This window comes from Psammomys obesus, unplaced genomic scaffold (assembly GCF_907164565.1).
Source record: "Psammomys obesus unplaced genomic scaffold, mPsaObe1.curated_primary_1811, whole genome shotgun sequence".
Classification (NCBI taxonomy): domain Eukaryota; kingdom Metazoa; phylum Chordata; class Mammalia; order Rodentia; family Muridae; genus Psammomys; species Psammomys obesus.
Genome location: NW_026585895.1, coordinates 43,809,614 through 43,831,796, shown reverse-complemented (window position 1 = coordinate 43,831,796; position 22,183 = coordinate 43,809,614). Strand labels below are relative to the sequence as shown.

General features: G+C 39.0%; 1 protein-coding gene across 3 annotated transcripts in view; it reads right to left on the bottom strand.

Annotated features, from left to right (window-relative positions):
* Window positions 1–22,183, bottom strand: part of Dennd1a (DENN domain containing 1A) — a 474,895-nt gene that overhangs the window by 316,895 nt on the left and 135,817 nt on the right. For all 3 annotated transcript variants that reach the window (XM_055599849.1, XM_055599850.1, XM_055599851.1), the window contains 2 exons: window positions 16,515–16,564; window positions 6,838–6,957 (listed from right to left, as the gene is read on the bottom strand). In XM_055599849.1, coding sequence (XP_055455824.1) covers window positions 6,838–6,957; window positions 16,515–16,564 — 170 coding nt within the window. The remainder of the gene's footprint in view (window positions 1–6,837; window positions 6,958–16,514; window positions 16,565–22,183) is intronic.

Here is a 22,183-nt window from a genome sequence, read left to right as displayed (position 1 = left end):
TTATAGGCTGTGGTCCAGCTAATCTAACAATGGTAGTCTACCAACAGAAGGTCCAAGAATCCAGTAGTTATTCAGTCCCTAAGGCTGGATGTCTCAGGTGGTTTTCAGTACACACTGGTACCCTGAAGAAGTTGGCTCTAAAGCCAGTGCATGAACATACTTTGCTAGGAAAGGGAAGAGCAAGCAGGCAAAGAAAGAGAACTTTGTGTGTGTGTGTGTGTGTGTGTGTGTGTGTGTGTGTGGCGCGCGCGCGCCCTTTATATAGAATGCCAGCAAAAGGTGTGTCCCAGATTAAAAGGTGGATCTTCCTGCCTCAAAAGATCTGGATTTGCTTTTTTATCAACTTCCCCCTCCCACCACACACACCTGGTGGGGCAGCCTCACCAGGCCTCTGAGGAAGAGGACAAGCTCATTCCTGATGTGACTTGATGATCTGGAGTGGGAGGAAGGGAGGGTGGAACCAGAAGGAGAGGAAGGAGGGGGTTAAGATTGGGATGTAAAGTGAATAAATAAATTAATCTACTAATTAAAAAAAAAAAAGAAGTGGAACCCCACTTCAAATGATTTAATTAAGAAAAAAGAAAATCCTTCACAGTTGTGCCCAGCCATGTGGGTTTTCGTTAACTCCAGGTGTAGTTAAGTTGACGACCAAGAATTGCCATCACAAGTCTACCTCTTGTCAACTTTACACAATCATATCTCCTTATGTCAGGTTTAATTTCCAACCAAAAACAATAATCAGGTCATAATTACTCCTAACATGATATAACTATCCCACATAAAATCACAAACTCATTATATATTTAACAATATATTTAACATAATAATTATGCCTAGCATGATGGAAATATCTTTTCTATAACTGCAAATGCATTATAAATTTAGAATAGGTGACAATGTCCTTTGAGAGACATTCTTTAAGTTTCTCAAAGTCAAATATGATAGACACTGATATTCTCTTAATTGATGTTACATTATATAATAAAGAAATTGAACAAAAGCACAAATACCTGTACAAAAACATCTTAATAAAATAGAACAGAAACACTCATATCAATTGTAATCCTCTTTCTACAACTATCAAGTGGCATTAGCTAGTATTTATCATTACCTTCTTCCTCTATTATCCATTCTGTGTTTCCTCCACCCTCAAGCAAGCACCTTAGCGAGTCTTGGCTCTTTTCCTGAAGGAGTGACTCATAACTGCATTCCTGAAGGGTATGTGCCCATTGTCATCCTGCTTAGATTAGGTTGTTGTAGTTAATCACAGGACATGGTAGCACCCCAAGAACTCCTAAAGGATCTCCTGCACTCCAGACATAATCTTTCTTACCTCCATTGTGTAGAAGCAATACAATTTCCCCTCAGCAATCTGGATCATTCAACCCTCCTAACACTGTTATTTCTTTCTTAGCCTGTTGGCTTAAGGGTATCAGAAGCCCAAAGTGACCAAGGGGAAGTCTGAGCTTTCAGTTTGTTAGAATTTTTGTTGTGTCTCTTGGTTGGAGCACTTTCTTTGCTCCTCCAGAACCAAAACTTCTAAGTCACAGCAACAAGAAGCAAAAGTCTTCCTAGTGGGTACTAAAGGTGACAAGGGAACTATTACCTTTCCTACCCTCTGATTCCTGAACCAGTGGATTATGGCTACAAGAGAAACAATGCCATATGCTAGATTGCTGATTCAAGGACTTCTGGAGAACCCTGCCCAAGCCTGTTAGGCTGCTGCCACCTAACTGGTAATGTAATTATGTCTTTAAAAGGGCATTCCATCTTTTTTCAGGCCACCTGCTTCAGGATGTTGGGGGAACATGTTTACGACCAGTGGATTCCATGATTATGGGCCCAATGTCCCAATTCTCTGACTGTGAAGTTCCTTAGTCAGAAGCAATACTGCATGGAATATCATGACAGTGGATAAGACATTCTGCAAGTCCACAGATGGTGGTTTTGGCAAAAGCATTCCATGCAGGAAAAGTAAATCCATAACCAGAACAAATATATTCTCCAGTAAGGACAACATGTTGTCCTTTCCAGGGATGATATGATCCAATGCATTCAACCTGCTACTAGGTCTCTAGCTGGTCACCCCAGGGAATGGTGCCATATCTGAAGATTAGTGTTGGTCTCTGTAGTTGGCAGATCTGGCACTCAGCAGCATCTGTAGCTAGGTCAGCTTTGGTGAGCGGCAGTTCATATTGTCAAGCCCATACATAACCTCTGTCTCTGCCACCATAGCCATTTTATTCATGAACCCACTGGGCAATGACAGGAATGGCTGGGGAATAAGGCTTATTGTCATAGAATGGGTCATCCTATTTACTTGATTACTGAACTCAGCTGATGCTTTTGATGAGGATTTACATGGGGCACAAGTATCTTCACATCTTTTCAACATTTGGAGAAATCTATGCACATAACTCCTCCACAGATACCTTTCTCAACAATCTTCCAGTCATGCTTTTTCCAACTCCTTGACTATCCAGCCAATCCATTAGCTGCAGTCCATGAATCAATTAACAATCACACACCTGGCCATTTCTCCTTCCATACAAAATGTATGAACATGTGTACTGCCTAAAGTTCTGCCACTGTGAAGATTTCCCTTTGCTAGTATCTTTCAAGTTTGTCCCTGAATGGATTACAATGATGAAGCTGTCCACGTCTGGGTGGTACCTGCAGAAGGTATATAACCACCAGTAAACCAGGCCCTAGTCTTCTCTTCCTCAGTCAACTGAAGCTACAGCTACATGTTTGGACGCAGAAACCATTGTAATGAGAGTTTTAGAAACCATATACATTTGGACAACTTCTCTGTGTAACTTGTGTGTGCTTTCAGAACCTGCTCCAGCCCAATAACATATATATCATGTCCATTTGATGATGGATTGCTGCTATGCAGATACTACTTTATGACTTGGTAGGTCAGATAACACCCAGCCATGTAGGCAGCTTAGATCACATGGTAACTTTGTGGCCCATCTTCAAACATTCAGTTTGCACTAAGGCCCAACAGCAGGCCAAGAGCTATGTCTCAAAAGAAGAACAGTTGTCTGCAGATGATACTAGAGCCTTGCTTCAAAATCCCAAGGTCTCTTCTGTAATTCACCTATAGGGGCCTGCCAAAGGCTCCAAACATCAGCCCTATCTGCTAATGACATCTCAAGTACCATCAGGTCTGCTAGAGCATATGGTCCAAGTGGTAGAGCAGCATGCACCGCAGCCTGGATCTGTTGAAGAGCCTTTTCCTGTTCCAGGCCCCACACAAAGCTAGCAGTTTTCCAAGTCACTTAGTATGTGGGCCAGAGTAGCACACCCAAGTGAGGAATGTGCTGCCTTCAGAATCCAAATAGACTCACTAAATGTTGTGCTTCTTTCTTGCTGGTTGAGGGGCCAGGTGCAATGACTTATCCTTCACTTTAGAAGGATGCCTGCATGCCCCACACCACTGAACTCCTAAAAAAAAAAAAATCAGAGGTAGAAGGCTCTTGAATTTTGGTTGGACTTATTCCCCATCCTCTGATCCACATGTGTGTTACCAATGAGTCCAAAGTGGTTGCTACCTCCTACTCACTTGATCCCATCAGCATAATACCATCAACATAGTACACCAATGTGATATTTTGTGGAAAAGACTGATGATCAAGAGCCCTTTTAACTAAGTTATGACACAGGGCTGGAAAGATAATATATCCTTGAGGTAAAACTGTAAAGGTATACTCCGGCCTTGCCAACTAAAAGCAAATTGCTTCCGGTGGTGCTAATGGACAGGTACTGAGAAAAGGCATTTGCCAGACCTATAGCTGCATATCATGTACCAGGAGATGTGCTAATCTGCTCAAGTAAGGACACCACATCTGTCTGGCATAGTAGGTATAATCAGAGTCACCACTTGACTGAGTTTTCAATAGTCAACTGTCATTCTCATGGTCCATCTATCTTCTGAACTGGCCAGAAAGGAGAGTTAAAGGGAGATGTGGTAGGAACCACCCTGCATCTTTCAAGTCCTTGATGGCAGCACCAATTTCTGCAGTTCCTCCAGGGATGTGATAATGTTTTTGATTCACTATTTTCTTTGGCAGAAGCGATGCTAAAGGCTACCATTTGGCCTTTCCAACCATAATAGCCCACATTCCACACGTCAGGGAACCAATATGAGAATTCTGCCAACTTCTAAGTATATCTATACCAATTATTCATTCTGGAACTGTGGAAATAAGCACAGGATGAGTTCAGGGATCTACTAGACGTACTGTGAATCAGACTATCGCCCAAACTCCATTAAGAACCTGACCTCCATAAGCCTATACTTTAACTGGAGGGCCACAATATTTCTTGGGATTTTCCAAAATCAGCATCAATTCAGAAGAATATCCAACAGACCCTGGAAAGTCTGTTTGTTTCTTTTCCCCTAGTGAACAGTAACCTTTGTAAAGGCTGTAAGTCCATGTAGGTAAGGACTGTAGAAAGGCTAACAGTAAAACTTTTAGGTATTTTACCAAGGACATTCCTCAGGGGCTTTGGGTCTGCACACTGGCTCAAGTCTGGAAACTGGTTCCTGGGCTGACTCCCTTTTGATATGATCCAATAGAGGCTTTCCTTCATATATATGAGAATTTTTCTACTTATATAGATCAAACAAACTGTAATAGGCTTCTTAATCTATTTCATGCCTGAAAACACCATGATTGATGAGCCAGTACCAATAAGTCATATTGGTAAGTCATGCGACCATTACAGGTCAGGCCATTAAGAACATTGCTTTGTCCATGCTGCCCATTGCAGTAACTATAATCACCACACCTTTGGCAATTCAGTGCTGCCACCTGGCCTGATAGTTTGGGTCTCAAGTTAAACCCACTGCACTTAATTCATCCAATAGAGCAACAGCATCTCTAACGTTCAGGTGTGGCACAATGAAAAGGATGACAAAACTCTTCAATGTGCTGGTGCCCCCCTCACCGTTTTGCGTCTAGTAACATTAGTGAAGGAATAGTGTCCCTCCCATTGTGGAGGATTAGGTTTTATACAGTGTACCTACTCTATCACTGCAATTTCTCTGAGCCTTAAAATACCTCATCAACACTAAGTCAAGGGATAACAGGCATCTCCAACTCCTTTTCAGTAGGCCATCTTTTAACAAATGTTTCAGGCAACCATTCAAACATACAGAGAGAGAGAGAGAGAGAGACTCCAATTTGAAAAGAAATAACTGATTCCCCCAAATCTGAGGAATAAACTTTCCCTTTTGTTTGTTTTGTTGTTGTTGTTTTGATACAAGGTCTTACTATGTACCTTGGCTAGGCTGGGTGCTAGGTATACCAAGCTGGCTTCAAACTCATAGATCCATCTGCCTCTGGTGGGGGTCAAGGCATGTACTACCATAACCATGCCAGGATAATCCTTTCGACCAAACTCTAGAACCAGGACTAAGCTCTCATTCCTCCAAAAGCAGGAGGAAAATATGCAGTATCTCGGCCAAAACTGAAATATACTAACCAGAAATGGTAGGAAAAAATGTTCTCAAAATAAAAATATAAAATAAAAATAAATAAATAAATAAAAAGAGTTGCACCTGGTCAGAAGTAAATAACCATCACCATCCAAGTCTAGCTCCTGGGTAGGTAGTGTGCAGCATTGGCTACTCAAGAACAGATAGATATACATAGTCCCTGCTCCAAAGCAGCCAGCCCCTCTCCTCCTGAGGACTCTGTGCAGCAAGCCTCTGGTACCCAAACCAGAAATACTAAGCTTGGCACTGAGGGGAGTTGCCCTCACTAGCTAGGAAGAAAAATGCTAAGATCTGTGCAGAGAAATGCAGAGCGGTGGTTCAGGCTGACAGGAGAAAAGGAACCTCATCAATTGGGCCCTTGAATCCTATTGTGGTATGTGGCTTTGGAGAGTGAGTTATGTTGTGAGGGCCTTTACTCAGTGAGAAGAGGAACAAAGTACAGAGACTATTAGAGCAGAGAACCTCCCCTTCTGAGGTGGTTGGCCTGGCCTTTTACCCTTGGCTGGGCCAAAACATGGGGGCCCGGGTTTTGTCATGGGCACCTCCTTCCTGCCCACACTGGCTGCTCCACAGCAGAGACAGACAGGAGGCAGGCCCTGCAACACCTACTTAAGAGAGGCAGATGGAGAGGAGAGAGTGCGTGGGATGCCTTTACCTCCCCCTCAGGAGGCGCCCAGCAGGAGCCCACAGAGCCAGCAGCTCCAAAATCGGATTTCCACACATCCTCCCACCCCAGAATGCCTTATCCCTCTGGCAGGAGGAAACAGAACATTAAGCAAGTATGGCTCTGGTGTGCAAGGGGATTTCAGAAGGTATGAAGATGTCTTCCCACACTTCTGCACTTTTCTGGAACTTCTACAAAGGTAGCCAGGTTGAGAAGTTATTCAGACACTGATCCAAAGAAGGCAAAGATGCTACTTCAAGGAGCACACAATCAGCGTCTGCAGGCTGTCCTGAGCTAGACACATACTTTATTAATAATCTTACATATACAAAATGTCCACAGGGAAGCCTAACAGACTAATTTTTGACAGCTCCAGATAACAGAAGGGACTAAAGCCCTGTTCACTCTCCAGTTTCCTCATACCACTCAGGAGCAATGGGCCCTTCCCACCCAAGAAATGTGATGGAAATAAATAAATACAATTATCTGCAGGACCTTCAAGTGCAAGAGCAACACCACAAAGTCCTTCTCCCCAAGTACAGTGACTTGTGGGGAACAGATAGCACACCAAAACAACAGCTGGAAAACTTAATTACAGAAGGACTATACAAAGCTGACAACTGTTTCAAAGAACCAGCCAATGACTGAAGCCCTTCTCCCTTACCTTAAGATACAGAAGCAGCTCTTGGCTCCTGAAGATAAGCGGCAGAACCCGAATCTCTGTTTGCTGTCAATGTCAGTGAGCACAAATGTGAAGTTCTGGCCAACTTGGCTAACTGTGAGACTGCAGACAAAACAGAACAAAGGGAGAAATGAATGTGTGCTACGTTTCCAGATAAAGTATCTAATCACCACAAGTCATTGAACTTGTTACATTTCCTTTGTGGAACTTTATAAATGAGCTAAAAAGTTACACACTTCAAGGGAACAGACAAGAAAGTGGAGGGAAATGAAGGGAGAGGAGGAGGGAAGAAGCAAGAACAGAAGGGGGTGAAGAAAAAGAGAGGGAAGACAGAAGGAGGGAGAAGAAAATAAGGAAAGGAGCCTGTTTTAACGATCATCAGAAGTAAAAAATCATCAACACTCTCCAGTGTCCCTGACTGACTGAATTCAGGCCCCAGTTAGCTAGGTCAATCAGCCATCAATGCTGAAAGAAGCACTCTAACCACCTCAAAGAGGAAGAAAGCTGGCTCAAGCACTGCCAAAGGTACAGCAGCTGAGTGGCCAACAGCTGTTTTTTAAGCGTTGCTGTGACTCCAATGGCCACAGCACCAGCTCACTGCCACCCAGAGGCATTAAACTGTCTACTATGCACCAGCTATGGTTAAATATCTAATGTAATATTTCATTTATTCTCATGATTATCTTGAAATTTCATCATGGTCTCATTTTACAGAAAAGGACCCTCAAGACTAGTTAGGGAACTGACTCAGGTTCAGTGAGTACTAGGAAGAGCCATCATAAACACCAGAAGGAAAGGGGGCAGGGTTATGCCTTTTTCTCCTGGATTCCTGAATTGTTGATACTTTCTGAACTTTGAGGAACATATTTATTATCTTAGAGCACAGGAATTCCAAAATGTTAAGTTTGCTCAAGGGGCTAAAAAATTAATGTTTCAAGCCATTCAGAAGCCAAAAATTCTTTTATCAGTACAAAATAAGCCAACTACACATGAAAGCAATATAGAGCAGAAAATATCTAATAAATAATTTAAAAGAGTATTAAAACCAGAATAATCTAAAACTCTTTTAAGTTACAAAATGCTTCAAAATGCACAATTTTTAATCAGTTTACCAGTTATCCTATATCTCACTCTTTTAAAAAAAAAAAAGTAAACATTCGTTCCAAATTCTAATACATAAGTTTACACTGATACAATATTTTAGAATTTGACAGTGAATTAAACCAAGAAATTCAGCAGCTTGTACATATCTATATTTCACAAAGTACTCAAACTGATAAGACTCTGACTGTGTTAAAATATTCAAATTGCCAGTAGAAATGAAAAACCATTTCTTAACAGGCCTTTACCAAAGGCAGAACTATATTGTCTTTGGGTAGGCAACAAACTAAAATTTCAAATATAGAATAGACTTTCTTAAGGTCCCCTATACAAGTCACAAAAGAAAAGTAAAATTGAGGTATCCCAGCACAAAGGTCAAGGGCCTTGCCTAGTTATATTTAAGGCAACAATTCTATCCCTCGGAGAGTGCTTCAAGTAGAGGAAAATGGCTCTGAAAGACAAGAAAATGTTCCACTCTCTTTACTTAACTAGGGAGGTGAACAAAAACAAGGTGGCAATTTCAAAGCCATGTGGTAATAAAACAGGTGTAAGTAATGCTATCCCCCACCTTACAGCTAGGGGAAGGAACACATTTCCATAAAAGTTATAGAGCTGTCAAGGGGACACGAAATGCTGCCTTCTTATGGCTGTTATGTTTTATCTATAAAGCTTGGATACAGTGTTACTATGGTGATTTAATACTATGTTTTAAAGGAGGATTATATGATTAATTTTAACAAGGTTGAAAAGTGAAGATGTGTGAGAAACAGGATTCTAGCTCACATAATTAAAGTGATCTGGGAAGAAAGTGGGCCTCAGTGGGGGAGGGGAAGCCTGTTTTTATTAAAATACCTAACGCAACAGGTTTAGATAAGTCCAAGATACAAATAAGGTCACATTTTTGGGAAATGTTACTGTGTGATCCTACCAAATGTGATTCATTATTTTGGAGTTTGATTTTATTCCTAGAATATGCAAAATGAAAACTCCTAGAAAAGAAGGCTATTGATAGGACTATGTGAAAAACAAAACAAAACAGGTCTCTAGGAAAAAGACCCAGTATGAAAATGACTTGACCTGCAACTTGGCTGCCATTAATTTCCTACTCTTTACATTGCCATTAAAAATTATTTAAAAGCTGGCTGTGGTTGTGCACGCCTTTAATCCCAGCACTCAGGAAGGCAAAGGCAGGCAGATCTCTGTGAGTTCCAGGCCAGCCTGGTCTACAAAGTGAGTCCATGACAGCCAAGGCTACGACAGAGAAACTCTGTCTTGAAAATAAGCAAAAAGAAAACAAGAAACTAAAACAAAACAAAAAACAAACCACAAAAAGCAATTAAAGAACAAAGTATGCATAACTGACTATAAGCTCAAAGAAAGCCTCATTGTTGATTGGCTCGGTGCAAAGCCCAGCTCAGTCATCACTACCTGGGCCTTAACTTGGCAAGTTTCTTAAAACCAGCTTTTAGCACCTCAAGTTCTTTCCATGGAATAATTATGAGAAGCTACAACTCAGCCCCAAGTATGCTTTGGAAATCAGGGGGATAAATATATATTTTAAAGGCCAGTCCTGAGTAGGAATAATTAATAAAAGGTACTGCTACTGATTGATTGAAGATAAAATTCACAGGAAGGTGATGATTTACAGAGTCTCCCTGACCAATTCAGCTTTCTAACACCTGAGCTGTCATTTGGTGAACCAAGTGATTCAAGTTTGCATTAAAGTGAATGATTCTTTTGGGGATGTTGCAATTTAGAAGGAGACATTTATTATTCTCAATTGAGTCACCTTTTTAATTCCTAGAAGGGATGAAGTACAGGTCATCAAAATCACAAACATAGTCGACTCATTTTTTTTCCTCCCCTTGGACAACATCCAACGAACTATCTGCCAGGGGCAGTCAAACAGAGGTTAACTTGAAGGTTCTAAATTTCCAAAAAAATGTATTCACTATTTTTCATAAAAAGAAAAAAAAAAAAGGACTAGGGGGGTCTGCTTTCTCAAAAGCTGCAGTTCGTTTCCTTTTAATATCAGCATCTGTAATTTCTACAAGAATCAGCAATTTCACAATGATTAAAGCAAAAGGAACCATAGGAACCATGTGATCCAATTTTCTTGTTTTATGGGTGGGAAAACTGAGGCTTAGGGTTTTGTTTTGGTTTTCAAAGTAATTAGGACTAGGGCAAAAATCCAAGCCAAGTTGTGGTTCAATGTCCTTTTCCATCCTGCCATGCTACTCTAAACACAAGGCCAGCCCTCCCCTAGAAGTCTCACCTCAGGTTAAGGAACTAAATTATGACAAGAATGCAGAGTTGTCTTGGCAAATGGATTGTGCTTCTCATTAAGCTCCAGAAAGCACATTTGGGCACCTTCAGAAATAAGCCCAGCTGGCCAGGCCCAGGAACACCCTTAGATACTCTTCCCACACTTAGATGAATGTACAAAACAAGGGAACATACCAAGAACTAAGCTTAGATTGTAACCTGAATGCTACCCTCTAAATGCTAATCAGCTGTTCTTCTCCGCTAATTTGTTTAATAGGGTGTTTAATATTTTGTTTGAAGTCACTTATAGATTCAGTGCATGAATAACACAGAGTATGTGGATACAAAGTTTGAGTCTGGTCTTTCAGTAAGAAATGAGACTTTACATGTCAGACTCACTTTGAACTTACCCATTTTGCACACTGGACTAGGTGCAAACTACACAGGGTGATATAATATGTGCTGAAAGCACAAGCAGAACAACACAGAGACCTTGTACTTCACATGGCTGACTACCTAAATGCACAGCAGCATCACATTGAGTTGCTATAAAAAGTGAGCACCAGGTCATGAGAATGCCTCAATGAACAAGTCATGTTAAGATATTAGCTCTTTTGGGTGGGTGTGGGATGGGGGAGATGTTTGGAGTAATGAAAAGCCCCTGAACAGTTCTACTCAAAAGGAAAGCATTCATCTCAAAACATCTAAAGGAAATTCAAATACAGAGTTGAACACACTAGTTAAGAAAGCCATGGAAATGTTTGAGTTGGAGGCATACATTCAGAAGTTATCTGAACAAAGGTGGTACTGAACACTACAGAAATGGTGAGGTCACCTTAGGAAAAGAACTCAGAGAGGCAGAAGAGTGTCTAGGACTCATTCACAGAAACACCAATTGAGACAATAGATAGAAAAAGGACCACCAAAGAAAAAAAAAAAAAAGAGACAACCACCAGGCAGAACAAACAGGAGGGAAGGTCACCTGCCCTGATACGTCAAGATGAGAAGGAAAAATAACAATCACTGTGAATGATAGGAGGCCTTAGGTAGCCTTGGTTAGAACAGTTGTAGCTGAAACACAAAAGCAAGAGAGGCTGAAGAATACTGAGGAATGAGTTGACAGTTATAGATAATTCTTTCAAGCAATAAAGAACCAGACAGTAACTGGGTGGGGAGAGTTTGGGAATGGAGAAATAACAGAAGTTGTTTCTAAGCCACTGAGAATGACATAGGAGAGAAAAGACAAAATAGTGAGAGCTGTACTTTGTATAAAAACAAATAAATTACTGTACCTCTCTGATCTCTTCTGTAAAATCAATCATCATACTGCAAAGTGGTTTTAAAGATTATAAATCAAGAATATAAAGTAACTAGTACATAGTAGGCACACAACAAAAATGACCATGATTGTTATATATAAAACATGTACGTATGTTGTATACAAAATTCATGGTCCAAACTAAAACACTGTCACCTCTGCTTACTGTAGCTTACTAATAATCACCTGAAGAACTGTCTACTGACAACTTACCCTGTCCTTGAGAGTTCATTAACTGCTAGGCAGGAGACAAGCTTTATCAAATTCTACCTCCCATCCTGACTTTCTGTGAACTGCAAAGCTTTCCTACATATGTATGTACACCTTGGCATTTGCCTGAGCCTCAAGCTTATCATCCCTGCATAGAGAACCAAGTATGGAGAATGACAGTCTTCCAAGAGTTCTGGGCAGGAACAATCTGTTGCTGACTGTTTAAAAAAAAAAAAAAGAGTGTAGCCCTTCTGCTCAAGAAAACCACCAGACATTTCTAAGGGAAAAAAAAAAAAAAAACAAAGAAAAAAAAACAAAGATCTGCCCTGATCTTGTCTATATAAGCCTGACAAAATAAACTGTCAATAACCACAGAATTTAAATATATTAAAACTAGAGGAGAGAACTTCCCAGTTCCCAGGAGAGAAGTCATACACCTCCCTCTCAGACACAGCAAGTCAAGGAGAGTACCCAAAGGGTACCTACATCTCTCTACAGGCCACCCCACACCCTGTCACTCAGGCCAATTACCATGCTACTCACTAATGCTGTAGAAATGACTATGAGACACAGCAGAACCAATCATTTACACTAAGCTAAAGGGCTAAAGTCTAGCAGAACAAATATATGGAGCAGAAACAGAAGTATGGGAAGGTCTATACTGATGCACTAACCAAGAGACAACTCTGTATCTGTGTAGAAGTCATTTTCTTCAGTTATCTAAATTTTGTACTTTTCTACAGTAACTATACATTATTTCAAAAGAAATTACTTTATGCTGTGTTAGCTAATGACAAAGTATGGTAAAGCAAAAAAAAAAAAAAAGTAGAACTAGAGGTTGCAGCAAAATGAAGGCTTTGTAAAACAGTTCCCTCCACACACTAAGTAAATACCTTATTCCACACCTTGAGCACATTACTGAACCTACCTGGGCCTTTGCTGCCCATATGCAGAATACCAACTGTAATAATACTGCAAATAGCTTGTGTGTCAGCATAAGAAAAAAACACTGTACAGTGCTCACCAGATACCAGATACAAGCTAACATACCAAATAGCATCTGAGCCCCTCTTGTGGCTGCATCTAAAACCATGAAACCGTGTCACTTCGTTTTGTATACCTGGTGAGTCTAGAATGGGGCATGTCTCCCATTTACTCTGAGAAAGTGCTTTTATCACTAACAATGAACCCTTCTTGAGACAATGCAGAAACTCAGTGCTTACTTTACTCCTGCCACCAAGGGCTTCAAGACAGTAGTGGGTAGAAAGAACTCTGGAAGGGAATGAGTTCCTTCCCCAGCATTGTGACTGTGGTTATGATGATAGATAAGACCTTTCTCTTCTGTGGATCTTGACTTCTGTAAAATGGAATGTCTGCAGCAGATGCTGCACTCTCAGACCCTGTAGGCACATTTTCAGAGCCTTCTGTGGCCAGAGCCCAATCTCTCACAGTACACGGCAGCCTCCCTCCCCAGCAGGCTCCATCTGCTCTGGCTGAACATCTCCAGGCTCACTCAGGGTTTCCCCTCTGCTTTGCTCTGTGGTGCATATGGAGTGTTAGGCTCACTCTTCTACTTACCTACTTCTTGCTGGTCTGGCAGACTCAACACAAGTCTCACCCACCATAACAAGTTCTCTCTGAACATGTTAGTCTTCTGTTACCTAGCCATTCTTTCAAACAGTGTTTAAAATGTCTTTACAGAACATCTTGAACTACACTGGGAAACACACAGAGGACAGAGCTTCATATCTGAGACCATTTCTATATTCTGCATATACCTCAACATAATGGGACCTATTCTAAATAAGCTCCTACTTTCACACCACTGCTGAAAGAGTAAGGGAGGAAGTAACCAGTCATGGTAGCACTTTGACTAAAATTAACTAGGCACTCAAAATTAATTTTCCTTCCTTTCCCCCCTCCCTCGGTTTCTCTACTTTGATAACTAGTCTTTCTCAAAAGGTGATCTAGTGGGAGATGAAACCTAGGACAGGCTATAAGCCTAGCAGCTCGTAATTCCTCCACAGTCAAGACAGTTTCAAATAAAGGACACTTACTTGCTCTTTTCTCTTGCAGCTGGATGATAAAATGAGATAATACATGAGAAAGACTCTCTTCGCAGAGCTACTAGCATTATTATTTTTGATAAGTCCTAGTTTCAGAAAGAACAACCTTAAAACAGCACAAGAGATGGCAAAACGTCAGTGCTGATGGGTGACTTGATGACCACTGTGAAGGTCCCACTCTTGATACAGACTAGAATGTCAGAAAGTTGCATGACTATTCCATAAGGAAGAAAACCATAGAACCTGAAATCAGAAAACACTTTCACCTAGGAAACTGCTCATCTCATCTCCCAGTCTGGTCTACTTGCTAAGTCAAATAGTTCCAAAGACCTGGGTAAACTTGCGGACCTCAAAATCTGGATTTATCTATTTGACAGTGTTAACAACTAATTTAAAAAAGAATTCTGACATTAAGATCTCTATATTTCTCACAAATGACTAGTTATGATAATCTCTTCTATACTGAATTATGTCTACCTAAGAGGTACAAAAAAAGGAAAACTATGGTCTCCCAAATAAAGTGGGATCTTCTTTGTTTTGCTTTTTGGGGGCTCCAGTAGAAGTTACCTTAAGGAATATAATATTATGTGAAGATGAACTATTACACACTGAATATCAAAATATATGCCTAATAATGTTGCAGAATAAAAAATAAAAACACCAGTGGTATGAGTGATTTGCACAAATGTGTTTTTACAAGAAAATATTTTTCCAGTAACAATAAAGATGTATCCAATGTTACATGTGACAAAATAGGAAGAGAGAGAGAGAGAAAGAGTGTGTGTGTGTGTGTGTGTGTGTGTGTGTGTGTGTGTGTGTGTGTGTTTCAGAATTATCCCTGAAGGAGTTCTACTTTACTTTTAGGACAGAATTATGCAGATGGGCAGGCAAGCAAGGTGGTGTGTGCAGAGTAAATGAGAGGTATGTGTTTGTGTGTACACATGTGAGTGCATACTACATACGGTGAAGCATGTTTTCTAATATTAGTTTACAAAGTCAATTAAATAACACTTATTTGAAACAGATCACCATTCTAGCAAGTAGTCTTATCAAAATGTCTTACAAATTTTGCTAAACATCTAGCTACATTTAGCTTTATTAATTTGTATAACTGTGTCTTTTCAGTTCCTTAGGTGACTAGAGATTTTATACACTGCTGATTCATACATATAAATATAAAATTTTTATTAAACATCTATCAACAATACCCTATACTTCTTGCTATTTTTTAGAAGCAATAAGATAGGGAGGAGAGAAGAGACACTCATTATACACACAGGCCCTCTTAAAATTAAGGCTATTCTGTTTTGAGCACTGACCTACTATTGAGATATCCTGGTACCAGGTTTTAGGATCTCTGAATCTGAAAGCACTACAATGGCGGACTGGCTTAAGCACAAAGCGTGAGAACAGGGAGAGCACTGATGCTAAGCGGCTGGCAGCATTCCAGAGCGGCGTTTAGTACGGAAACTCCTTTGGCTACCAAGTCTCATCGGACACCACTCTTAGGCTTATGTCAAATGAACCAGGATACTGCTATTACAATATATAGAAAAGAATCAGTAGCACACTATCCACATACACGCTAAACCACCTATATCCTTTAGATCATGCCTTATTTGTGGATGCTAAAAATACATGATAGAATCTCCTGAAGAAGGTTTATACTTTACCCAGCTTTCTTGGAATATGTTATAAAATTCATTAATCATAATTTGCTTATTTTCTACAAACTCTCTAACACTAAAAGTGGAATTTGAAAAACAAAACAAACAAACAAACAAACAAAAAACAGAATGCACATAGAGTCTCAGTTCCATTTCCCAAGAAAACCAAAAAGAGACAAGGAAGTAGACAAATGAATAATCACAAAAATAACACTTCACTAGCACGAAGACCACACAAACAATTCATGAAAATAAAGATCAGCACCTCATCATTTGACTAACAGTAATAAATTACAATTAAAGAAAGTTAAATGAAGTTTTTGAAAAATTGCTGTCATAGTGCAGGGGATTAGTTAACAAACAAAACAAAATGGGCCTCATAGCATTTCAGTTATCCTAGAGTTCTTATAGTTTTACCTTTCCCTTGAATCACTTCTCGTGATATGAATACTAAAGACTGTTTAGAAGCTTGTGTATGCTTTAGTAGTCACGCCTATAGAAAATGCTGATTCCCCAGAGACAGTACCTTCAGTCTCTTAACCCCAATGTAAAACACCATCTAGCAACTTATCTTCTAAGCAGTAAAGTGCTTCTAAACAAGACAGCTCCTTATCTATTTAAATTTTGAGTTGAAACCAAGGAAAAACAAACCATAAGGCCAGGTGGTTGTATAGCATTAGTTTAAGCCAAATATAATAATACTTAAATACAAATTCAACAGTATTTAATTAAATACCAACCATTCTTAATCATGGTTTAAGTCTGGTAACCAAAATCAAAAAGTTAATGCCACACAAAAATACATCTCACAAACTATGGAACACACAGCTCTAAGCTTTAAACTTTTTGATAGTGTCAATAAAATTCCCAAAAAAAGGAGAATACTGCAACTCTCCTTGGAGCAGAGGTGCTTTAAATCATGGTTAAACAGACAGAATGTTAAGAATGGCATGGCTTTTATTTTCTATAGCAGGTTTATTGCTACTCTTTTTTTTTTTTTTTTACTAATAAAGTTTGAAAATCTGACACTACCTGTCCACATAGAAGGGAAAACAAAACTTGGTCAAAGTCTGTAGAACTTCCTGTGGAGAAAAAGAGAGATAATTTATACATCTAATGGGACCAATAAATCTAACATTAATCACAGAACACCATCTAGCAACTTTACCCTAAAGAAGGAAGAGACAGATGAAGAAATATGTGCTTTATCAATTACACAGGAGAAGTACGAGGCAGTCAATCATGAGAAATAATAAATGTGATCAAACTTCATTAAAAATGAAAAATTAATCAAGAACCACACATGGGCAAGCAGCAGGAGCCACGCAGGGAAGCTCCGAAGGGAGGGAGGTGCTTGGGTTGCTGAGTGTTAACACCCCTCCAGGGACCATCTCCAGCCTGACCATATGGATCAGAGTGAATAACACTGAGCCACATGGGTTTGGCCTGGCAGGGCCGCTGTTGCTGGCACTGTTTTTGCTTGTTACCTAGGAACAGAGGGGGCCAGGATTAGACAACGCTTCCCACCATCAATAGGCCAAATTACAGCAGAATAAAAAGCCAACTTGAAGATAACTGTTCCTGAACATTTTTAGAGTTTAAAACTTTATTTAGCTGTTTTATCAAGAGGTTGCCATTTTTGGCATACAGTAATTTTGGAAAACTATGACCACTGTTTTTAGTTAAACATCATTACCATAATTAGACATACTTACCTGCTTGAAACTTATGAAAATCCAAAGCAAACTATCAGTATGAATAAATGTTTTTACAAATCCTGAGGTACATCAAAGCATGCAGTTTTGTTAGGAGAAAGGTACAGAAAGTAGCAACATCTCAAAAGTTTACTTATAAAAGACAGTGTTCTTATAGTAAGACAAGAGCATTGGAACATGCAACACAACATGGGGGGGAAACTTTTCCTAATAGACACATTTTACATATACATATGCACATAAATGCACACAGCTAATCATAATTAACTACTACTTCCTTCATAGAATTTACTATAGCTTGACTTAATTTTACCACAGGCTTGGACGGCCCACAGTTGGTGCTTATTGTAAGGTCACTGACCAGTGTTATAAATTTTAAAAAGTATTCCTTTCATGAATTTGATTTTCTTTTTAACTATTTAAAATCCCAACCTCAAGACAAAATGAAGAACACATTTTTTGTTTTTGTTCACTGGGAAACTGGTTCGAATTAAAACAAACCTGCCTGTTGCAAATACCAATCCAAGTGATAAATTAAAGATCAGTTTACAAATGTAGCACTTTTTTAACCAATAATAATGAATTATCAATGCTAACTGAATTGATGCTTCTCGCTTCATTTATTTTTAAAACCAGTTCTATCATTCAAGAAATAAACCACATCAATCTAATAATCCATTCAGTGAAGCAGAAAGCACATTGACTTGCTCTGCCAGAGTGTGTTCTGCCAACACAATTCAATTGAGCATATCCTAGTTTTAATATCATTTTGGATTGGGTATATGTAGCACAGCACTGTTAAGGCATGCCATAAAACAGTATGGACTAAAAAAGTAGGTAAGAATATCAGCATGTTTTGAGAGGTATTTACCTATCAGTTGGACATTCTATGTGGCATCAGTAAGTCTACCTACTGTGGTTTTAAACCAGTAGTATGTAACTAAAATAAAGTATCATATAAGGATCAGTTTCTGAGTACAAAGAGACTGTATAAAACACTCATTTAAATGTAACTGTAAAATATATATTCACATACAAAACTCCATGACACCATGACAACACCAAAAACATCTCTCAACTTATTATACATTTTTAAAAAGTCAGTATCATGTGCTCACTCATTGGCAACATCAGCAGCTACAAAGACAGTTATCTTGTCCTTTTCAGAAGTTTCAGGTACAGAAAGCACTTCTCTATCTATGCTGGAGTTGTGCTGGCAAAAGAGCTCAAAAGATTTTTTGAAAGAAAGGACCCCCCATAGCTATGAAAAAGCATTGTGCTCTAAAGCAGAGTCAAAGGAATCAAATGTGCCGAACTTATTACTCACTATGATATAGAAACTACTTACCACTTTCTAATGTCAAGAGTAATGACCAACCATGGACTTGTCAGTCAAATAACATTAGAATATGAAAATAACCAATATAGGCTGAGTATAACTCACCCTCCCCAAACTTTCCTTTCTATCCAACAAAGTGGTAGGGTAGGGGAGATGAGGGAATAGGGGGATGTAGAAATAGGGGATGCAGGCATGTGTTTGCATATTACCGTATGTTTCTTCATGTTTGTGATGCCACAAGAGTTTGATATTTCAATTTAAATCAAACAAGATGATGGTGTGCTGTCAGAGGGGGAAAATGAGCATCTATCTGGTAAACAGGCATAATCACATGATCTCAGTCAGAACTAAAATACCTACTTGTGAGTTTGCGGATGGGGGACAAGAGAAGAAACAAGCAATGTTCTTTGTAAATAAAAATTGCCAAAATAAACCAATTTTCTGCATACTGATGTTTTCATCATATATAAATATTCAGTTTCCTTATCCTCTTTGTCCAAAGAAAAACACAATTATTCAAATATGGAAAGATCACTCTCTAAGGGAAGGGGAGTAAAACCCTGATTTGAATATTTTTTGAGCCTTCTAGTTATTGCAGAGTATCCCAGAATCTTTCAACACTAATTTTACAGGGGAACCAATCATTGACCAAGGGGTTTTCTCTTGAGAACTATGTCTGGCTAGGGAACTTGGTTTATAGATGTCAGTTTCACTGTTCTTTCCCCCACCCAAGCTCTTTCAGCCAGCCAGCTTCAGCTCAGCCTGCACTCCTGTAGCATAAAGGGGATCTCAGAAATGCAGGGCAGCTGATGAAATGTAAAAGACCTCATTGCAAAGGTGGGGGTGGGGAGGACTGTGTTCCAGTTTTCCAGATCAATTCCCAAGTTTATATTTTCACAAATCTTTTTATGTACAGTTTGATTTTTTAGCATTTTAATGAGAAAAAATGGAAAGGAAAAAAAGTGAATCTATAGTAGCCAGTCACCATAGTTAAAGTGCAGGGCATGAACTAGATCCCAGGAGGGAACCAGTCCACCATGTCACCAGTGGCTTTAGGACATTTGCCACCTGGTTCCATGTCCCTAGGTTCCAACTCTTTTCATAATCAAAACACTGCTGACATTATAAACCCCAGATGGGTTTTCTAAAATCCCTCCCAATCAATATATCCAACATATAACTTATTGGAGACAACACTGAGCTCATTGATTAAGGTGAGTTTGGTAGCAAAGTTTTCAAAATAAATGAGACAAGAATACAGTACCCAACCCCTTTGTGTCACCAGACAATTTATGAAACAGCCAATTTCCAAAATGTTTTTCTTTCTAACAGAATGTATGATATTTCATGTGGGAAGAAACAGGAGGGGGGCCGTCACAAAACTCTTTCAGTTATGCATATATTAAATAGCCAGCTGTATGGGTGCAGGAAAGTAATATCCACAAAACTGTCCACCAGGAGACCAAGCCAACACAGCCAAGGCAGGATGAAACAACCAAAGTCAGAAATGAACTAGTGCTAATATTGGTCTACTCTGAGTTTATCTTACCTAATAAGATGTCTCACCTCTGGTCAGAAAGCCCATCAAGGGAATTTTCACACTGTAGAGAAAGAGGGTATGTTCCAACACTGAGGCATTCTCTTAAAAACTAAGCCAAGTTTTATATTTTCAATAACCATTATAGAATCAGTAAAACTCTGAAGACTAAATTCAGTGAACTTATCTGGAATCATGAGAAGGTTTGACCATGTCACTCTAAATCTGGGCTATAAAGAAGAGTTGTGTGCAGGCAATCCTGTAACAGGCATCCTTCCTAAGTGGTTCATTTTCAATTATTCAGTGAAACTTATAAACAAAAGTAACTTTTATTTGGCAAGGACAAAAACAGCAGTGAGACATATCCCACAAATAAGTGCCCTCTGAAGGATGAAAGTGGCAGCTGATATTAGAGTGCCTCCTAAAAGTACAGAATACTGAGAGATGGGGCACATCTTCTATAAGTGAAGGTTGGAGGAAAAAGGTGTGCAAGAAAACATCTAAGAAATACTGTGAATAAATGGATGTATTTTAAATTATGTAAAACTATAAATAGCCTTTTAAGCGCATTCTAAAAGCTGGCAGATGAGCTAATAATTTACTTTGGGGGAGAGGGGTTATGAAGAGGCAGGCAGCCAGTGGAAGAAGGGGGATGGGGGATGAACGAGAGGAGGGCAACCAGTGGGAAAACATTTCCTGGATTGTTGTTGTTGTTTTTTATAATATCTAATTTGTTTATTTCAAAACTGTAGGTATGTGAGGACAAGAGAAGCTCAAATTCCTAACATACTGTGTTTAAATAGTTTGGGTTTTGTTTTGTTTTGTAGCATGAGGGAGAGCTGACCCTTCAACTCCTGCAAGTGAGAGCAGAGCCGCTGATGGGAAAGAGAAGCCTTTGACCGATGGATGATCTTAAAACTCGAGCTAAAAGTTATAGAACACATACAATCTGATCCAAACATACAAAAAGCTAACAAAATTTGTACTTTAAGCCATTTCAAGTTAAAGGCAGAGACTCCAAGGAAAAGCTGACAAAAGTTTCTAATGTTTATGATTAAGAATGGTAAAGCAGAGTCTCCTGGAAGCTTAATTAGCATCAAGTTCAAGGATGTTAATCTGAAGTTTTCTAAATGTGAAATCAGTAAATAAAATTTTATTTTTCCAATATAAGCATCAAATTAAATTCAAGATCCATATCATGGTTAAAAAAATTTTTCCCCTCTCTCTCTCCCTCCCAGTAAGACAAAGAGGCTTTGAAAAAGGGTTTTACAGAGGGCCTTTCAACAATGAACATTTTTGCTCAAATGCACTGTCTGCCAATTTTCTCTTTTAAGGATATTCAATATTTACTCCCAGCTTATTTTTTATAAATTTTAATTTTTAGTTATGCATATAATTATAGACTTTGAATTATACCTAACATTTAGAATTAACGTAGTAATTCAAAGGTAACATTATAATCAAGTAAATTCATCATACTCTGTAAGGGTATCATATCAATTTCTTCCATATAATCTTTTTTTTAAGTCATGCTGGGACCAAACTCAGGGCTTTGGGCATTCCAGGTAAGCACTCTACCACAGAATGACCTTCCCAACATTCCCAGCATACATTAACTTTTTATTTACATTATCAAAGACTTTCAAATACAATAAATGAAAGTTCCAATAACCAAAGACCTACTTTTACACAGCAATGTCTGTGACTTCTCAAGTCCAAAATAAAAATTCAGAATTTGATTTCAAATTTTAACAAATTTAGTTTATCCTTTTTTTGTGTTCCTTCTTTTCACAAAATAATTCCCTACAGACAAATTGTTCTTTGGTCTCAACTGATTAACTTTAAACTTCATAGCAAAGGGTTAAAAAACTAGAGAGGCCATGTTAAATGACAATACAATTCTCAAGTTTGGTTTCAAATAATTCACAAGTTAACAAATTATTTGGTAACCATTTCATACAATTAATATTTGGTGACATCCAGTAGTACAGTTCCTTAGACTTCATATTACTCCTCTAAATTGTTTTTAGTTTGATCATTTCCTTAATCATTTATACACCCGTTATCTGAGGGAGGGGAGGGGAGGGGAGAGGAGGAGAGGGGAGGGGAG